This window comes from Athene noctua, chromosome 6 (assembly GCF_965140245.1).
Source record: "Athene noctua chromosome 6, bAthNoc1.hap1.1, whole genome shotgun sequence".
Lineage (NCBI taxonomy): Eukaryota > Metazoa > Chordata > Aves > Strigiformes > Strigidae > Athene > Athene noctua.
Window position 1 is genome coordinate 4,713,092 of NC_134042.1, and position 6,315 is coordinate 4,719,406.

A 6,315-nucleotide genomic window follows, 5' to 3' on the forward strand; every position below is an offset into this window, starting at 1 on the left:
GGTTTTTTACATGGAGTCTTCCTTCCATCTGAGGACTCTGTTGGAAAAAAAAAATAAATCTATGTTTAAACCAGGGGTCTAGGTGAGAGAACTGGCACTTCACTTCAGGAAAGGGATGCTGATAGTGGAAAACTTCACACATGATCCAGGAGTTCTGCTTACTCACAGAATGGCCAGCCAGAACAGAGTGGCTAGCTAAGAAATGGGTGTAGCATTGCTGGTTTGATAGTCAAGAAGATTTAAATAGAATAAGTGAAGAAATCTCCAGTCTCCTTCTATTTTTATAAGGTTTATCCTTTGCTTCAATGCAAATTGTAGCAAGATGGTGACACACAAGCTGGATACGTACAACTTGTCTTGTGCTGCACCTTAGCAGGCCGGGGAAAAGGCAGACTTATCAGGACTCAGAGGATCTGTGCCTGTAACAAGCTCATGGCATTACTTTAGGCAAACTGTGGCTCAGGTTTTTTGTTCTCATGGCTGCTGGGCAATTAAATATCTTTTATGCAAGTGAACACGGTTACGCAGTTCAGCACTGATTTGCACACGTGATCCTGAGGCTAAATCTACACCATGTTCCCCCCAAAAAATTGAGCTTTGAAAAATTTGATTGGCTGTTTATGGACATCTGCACGCTGCTGGGATAGTTTGGAAGGTTGCTGGCTGACTGGTACTTAAGTTTCTAGCCATCCTGGATTTCTGCCAGCTGAACAAGGCATCAGTGTCAGTAAAAATAAAATTCGCACAGAGTGGCCTTGTAAAGTTTATGTGCCTTAAAATCATTGTATTTACTTTGATTTTAGCTGTCATTTATTTGTGTACATTTCCAAGATGGCCTTTTGCTCCTGTTCCACCCGGTGCTGAGTGGGAGGAAAGAAAGGACTTGTGTTCGCGTTATATGACATTGACAGCAGAGCAGCACTTTTCTACAGATAATCTTGGTATTTTCAAAGTGCTGCTGTGGTGGTGGTTTCTTTTTCTTAACCCCCCTTTCTAATCAGACTTCTTTCTCTTCCTCCCTCCCTCTTTCTGCCACCTTTTTGCTTTCTTGGAACCAATTTCTTTTCTCACTGGGCAGCCTGTAATGATGATGAAGCCCAGTAGGTTCCCTGTAATAGCTTTTTGGAAATGCACTGCTGGTCTTTGGGCACGCTTGCATTCTCAGCGGATGCTGTGGAGGCCAAACTGCCCTCTGGGCCCCCAGACTGGGGCCTTCAAGATGAACGAGTGTTGAGAAATGCAGATGAAGATGTCTGATCACAGCTGCAAACGCACATAAGGCTTCAGCCTACAAGGCTGCTGTATCTTAAACTTGATTTAAAGTGAGAGAGGAGTGCAGCAGGGATAGTTGTGACAGGGGACAGGGCAGCTCACAGAGGGGACTGGCAGAGGGCAGCATCCCCACCTGCTCTCCCATTACCACCCTTCTTGCTCTGCCCATGTAAATGAGCCATAACCTGCTTTGTAAGGATGGAGTAGGCTGATGGTATCCACTTGTCTAAGAAACAATGTTTAAATAGGGAATAGGGAAGAAAATAAAACCTTCACCCTATTCCCCCCCATGTATATTAAGCCTAACGTCTGCTGATTTGAGTTTGCTTGCAAAAAATCCCTTAAAAACTCCTCCCAGTTTATGTTCCTGGCCATAACACACCAAAATAGCAATAAGATTTCTGGTTAAACTTTGTGTGACAACTCCCTTAACACACTGCATTTGGTGGCCAAGAAAGTGAAGGGAGAAAACTAAAGCAATAAATGAATGTTCAGAGTTTAGCCTAATTTTTAGCCGATTCTCATCATAAAGGATTTTAATTTTGCTGCAGGAGAATCATTTGTGGATATTTTTTCCTCAAAAGAGTCAGGTCCCAATGCTCTCCAACGCTACAGCTTGCTGTGGCTTGAGCTGCAGATGACACCTAAAGCATATATTTACTGTAACCGGCCTCAAAAATTATTTGCACATTCTTAAGCATGAAGTGCAGTGTTTTGAATTAATGTATTACTGGCAGCAGTGAAGTGTTGTCATTGCTTGGCTGCCACCAGTGGTGGTGTTTTGGCTGCTCACCCGTTCCTCCCTGCAACAATATAGAGTTTGTTTTCTGCTTTTCTTCCTGATGCAAGCTTCCAAAACTCTTTTATAACCTTCAGTGATGAGTGCTTTTGTTAGTCTACCTCTTATGCTCTTACAGTCTTGGTGGAAGTATTTTATATGGTTTAAAGGCTTCCAGCTTTAGGAAATGAGACCCTGCACTTCAAGGGAATTGATGAGAAGCAGAGAGACAGGTAGGGAATAGCTTTATCCGCTGCTTCAGGATGGACTGTGTGAGGTGTTTAACACCACGTGGTGATGGCGGTGGAAGACAGCAGGTGAAAAATAATCCTGTCTGATTCAGCCTGCCAGGGGAGTGAATTACAGGGAGCTGAGGGACAGACTTGGTCCCCTGCTTTTCTTAAAGCTTTCGGTGTTGGAATTGAAATGGTGCTTCATGATATGGGGCTGGGGAATGTGCCTTGGGTTTGAGTTTTAAACCAGGCGTTTTTCCCCCTTAGTGTTTTTGCTGAGCAGATCGTAGGCCCTGCACCCATCACTTCTGTGTCACCGCTTCACCCTACTCTGCAAGTACAGCCTTCCTTGTCTGCACCTCTTCCCCAGGCTGTTCTGGGCTCTTGCTCTGCACTGTTAGGTGTTTTCAGTGTCTGACCCGCAAACCAGACATGTTTTGAAGTGGATTAAATGTTCTTTTTCATGCATAATCTTCAAACAATACAGTGGGATGGTGCTAGCAGAACCACCTTTCCCTGGGCAGCTGAAGAGGCATCAGGAATTTCACATTGACACCAGCTAACGGCATCTCCTGAGAGAAATTTTCCAGAGAAAGGGATGGCAACTCAGGTCCTCACTGGATCTTTCTTTGGGGACTTGTGCCACTTTAGTGTCACCGATTTTAGTGAACCTGCATGTGAGAGCTACTCAGTTCTCATCCCCCAGGTAGGAGAGGAGACCATCAGGGTGTGAACAAAGTCCCTTTGCTGCACTCGTTAGTTTTTGGTTGAATTCTCTTGCTGGCAGCAGCACCCACAGCAGGGTGGGAGGTGTCTGCTTTCTGGGAGAGAGGCAGAGCTCCTTTCCAACCCCCCGGCAGCATCAACTAAAGACTGTTTCCCGGTGGTAACGGGGTGGGATGCTCAGCAGCTGCATGCTGAGTCCCCTCTGTTCCCTGAGACCAGGCTAGCAGTTTGGGAAACGCTTTGTCTGTGCCCTATTGACTCTTCCTTCCTTTTTTTCTTCCAGAGAGACGATACTCCAGATCCCGTCCTAAGACTGGTGTACTGAATTATCCATCTCACGTGGTGACAAGCTGGCAGCCCAGTGAGATGGCCCTGACCCCACTGACAGAGCAGGAGGGTGAGGCTTACCTGGAGAAATGTGGTAGCATCCGTCGCCACACGGTTGCCAATGCTCACTCAGATATTCAGCTCCTGGCAATGGCCTCCATGATGCACACAGGAATGGTGATCGAGGAGTCGGACAGCACCGAGAAATGCCTCCTCCTGCAGCCCAGTTTTAGCCACAGGCAGTGCTCCAGTGAGCCCAGTATTGCTGATGGGCCAGAGGGAGTCCTGGCAGCAGGTAGGCAGGACCCCGCAGAGCTGAACTGCACATCGGTCAGCTAGAAGCCTTGTGAGGAGAGGAGAACTGCATGCACTAACCTGGACAAAGCATCGTGTCATCCCTGCTGGGAAAAAAAGAGAAAAACTTTGAGTTTTGCTTATGTCATTGAAATGGCCTTGAGGGATCTTACATCTCTTTGGGAATGCTTTCTAGATTTGTTTTGCTTGTCTGTCTGGGATCATTGTTGATGGAGGTACCAGGCGGCTCCCAGATGGGCACTGAGGGCTGCAAAGGTTTCGCTGTTGAACAGTGCAGTGTACCTTCTGTCAGCTTTCTTCCTCTACTAGTCCAGACCTTTTGGCCTCAGGTTTCCTTCCGTTTCTTTGATATGATACAAATTAGCCTCTTTCTGCTTTTCTCCATCTTTCCCAGCTTTATGCTGCTTGTTTGCTTTTTGTTCCTGCAGCAGAGACCTCCGTGCTAAACGTTCTTTTTGCTCCTGGCACGAGGATGGTGATGGCTGAGGACTGCATTTTTCTCTTTCAGACTTGAACTCAGGGATGAAACCATTTGCATCCTGCAGAAAGATCTGAGCCACCTGAGAGGTGGCTCGTAAGTGAAAGATATCCTTCAATTTGCCTCCCATGGGCAGCCTAAATTTGAACAAATTAAACTGGTTTTTTCTCCAGACCTGAAGATAGCTGAGCATACACGGAGGCCCAGCTGAATACTTCATATGTACTTTATTTGGTTCCAGTCATAACTCTGGGGGTGGTGGTGTATATTGGGTGCAGAGGGGTGGGTGGGTGTTTAAATTGAAGAGCAATATAGTCCTGAACATCCTGGCATTTGGCATCAATTTGCTCTCAAAATTTCAGTGGTGGTAGGGCTGTGATGAAAGGAGAAACCCGACTGGATTCCTTTGGAAGGAGACGCTGGGCAGAGTCTGCGCTTGTGCGAGAGACATGAAGCTGCTTCTCAGCCCTGGGCCATCGTGATTCCAGACCAGGAGGTGATGAACGGGATTTCATCCTTGGGCTGTTCTGGTACTTTTAGCACTTACAGATTTCATGAGACCAAAGATAACTGGCGGCAGGGTGTAGAAAGGAGGCCTGCCTCGGCAGTGCATTCATGAAGTGCTCCTGACCTCCAGTGGTATCTGACTCAGCGCAGTGTTGCTTTTAAGATAAAGCGAGGGCTCTCTGCAGTCTTTGTTTTTGTTTTTATTTTGAAGATTAGGAGTGGGCCCAGTTTGCAGGCGTATGTGTCAGGCGCTGCAGTCCGCAGTGTCTGCTCTGTATCTGCTCTGTAGCATCACTTGGTACTCAAATACTGCTTCGATGGGAACAGAACCAATCTGTTGGAGCAGTCCCCTGGGATGCTCCGCTGTCTTGCTAAGCAGATTTGCAAGTGTAATTACAAGCTTAGAGGTGAACTGAAATGCTGCCTTAAATGTCAAATCCCATTAAGAATATGCATATAGCACCACTGCCACTCGAATCTAGTCCCTGGGGTACTGACTGTAAATAAATCTGTCTTGACAGGGAAACAGAAGGTTAGGATGAGCCTTCAGGATGTTTTTTTTGCATGCTATATGACATTAACTGCAGAATTTGCCCTGCTTCTGCTCGGCATTAAGCATCTTCTGCTCCACTGGCTGCACCGAAAGTGCAGCTCTGACCTGTCAGGATCTGGCCTTAGTAGCTTGTGCAGCAAAAAGCAAGCGGATTATTATTTGGTAACAAAGCATCAGAAATACCAGCAACGAGAACAAGTCACACTGCCTTTGTAAATGAGGGTGTTGCTTTGTCTCCTGTGGTTTGCAAATGTTGAAAGAGACACTTGAAAGAGCCTGTTTTTTCTTGCAATCACCTAAGGTACCCTGGCTGTTGGCCTTCGTGGAAATGCCAAGTGTTTTGATCACCAGCTGTGCTTACATGTTGAAGAACAGAGATTTAGTTGTGCTGGCTGCCTCCTCCTCGGAGCATGCATGGTCCAGCAGAGGCCAGGAACATGTGGCTTTCAACAGTCTTCCCTTCAGATGGATTCTTCGATAAATTGCCCTCCTGTTCATACATTGGACTGACCAGGCCAACTTACTTGTTGCCATCTGCCCCAGGGTGGCCATGGATTGTGGTGGAGCTTCAGAACCTCTGGTGACAGCCAAACGTGGTTAGACCATGCTGGCCACACCTTGGCACGGTCCGTCCAGCCTGGGCAGATGATGGCATCCTGCTCAAAAGGGATTTCTTTGGCCCCTTGCAGTGATTTAAAGCCTTCTCTTAGTCACAGTGGGGCATGCAGGGAAGTGATCGTCCTGCAGCATTTCAGTTCACTCTCAGAAATCCTTTTCTTCTTTCTGTTTCTCCTCTAACCCATTTGCCTTCTGTAAATACCCAAACCATTTGGATTAGTAAGCAGCACCCTCTTTAATGGTGAAAATTAGAATGATTATTTATTTCCTGACATACTCTTGGATCATCTCTAGGCCTAATAGGAATCCAGTCCTGGTTTTAACTTGAATTTCTTTTGTTTTACATGTCTGTATAATTTGAATGGTTTTGATTTTGTGTCTGTTACTTTGCAAAAATTTGCACCAAGCCACTCTGAATCATGCACTTCCCCAGTTGTTTTGTTTTATAGGGAGAATTAAAGCTGGTGGCTTTAACTTCGTAAACTGAAGTAAACAAAACTTGTTCTGT

The 6,315-nt window shown here is 46.2% G+C and overlaps 1 protein-coding gene across 2 annotated transcripts in view; it reads left to right on the forward strand.

The window, feature by feature from the left end:
• The window catches only part of PRR5L (proline rich 5 like), a 29,718-nt gene extending 25,693 nt beyond the window's left edge, over positions 1-4,025 (forward strand). The window contains exons 8-9 of one of the 2 annotated variants that reach the window (XM_074909175.1): positions 3,293-3,327; positions 3,376-4,025. In XM_074909175.1, coding sequence (XP_074765276.1) covers positions 3,293-3,327; positions 3,376-3,675 — 335 coding nt within the window. In that variant the 3' untranslated portion in view covers positions 3,676-4,025. Of the gene's footprint in view, positions 1-3,292 lie in introns of both variants that reach the window. The other variant, XM_074909173.1, reaches the window with a different exon arrangement.
• Positions 4,026-6,315: the final 2,290 nt, after the last annotated feature.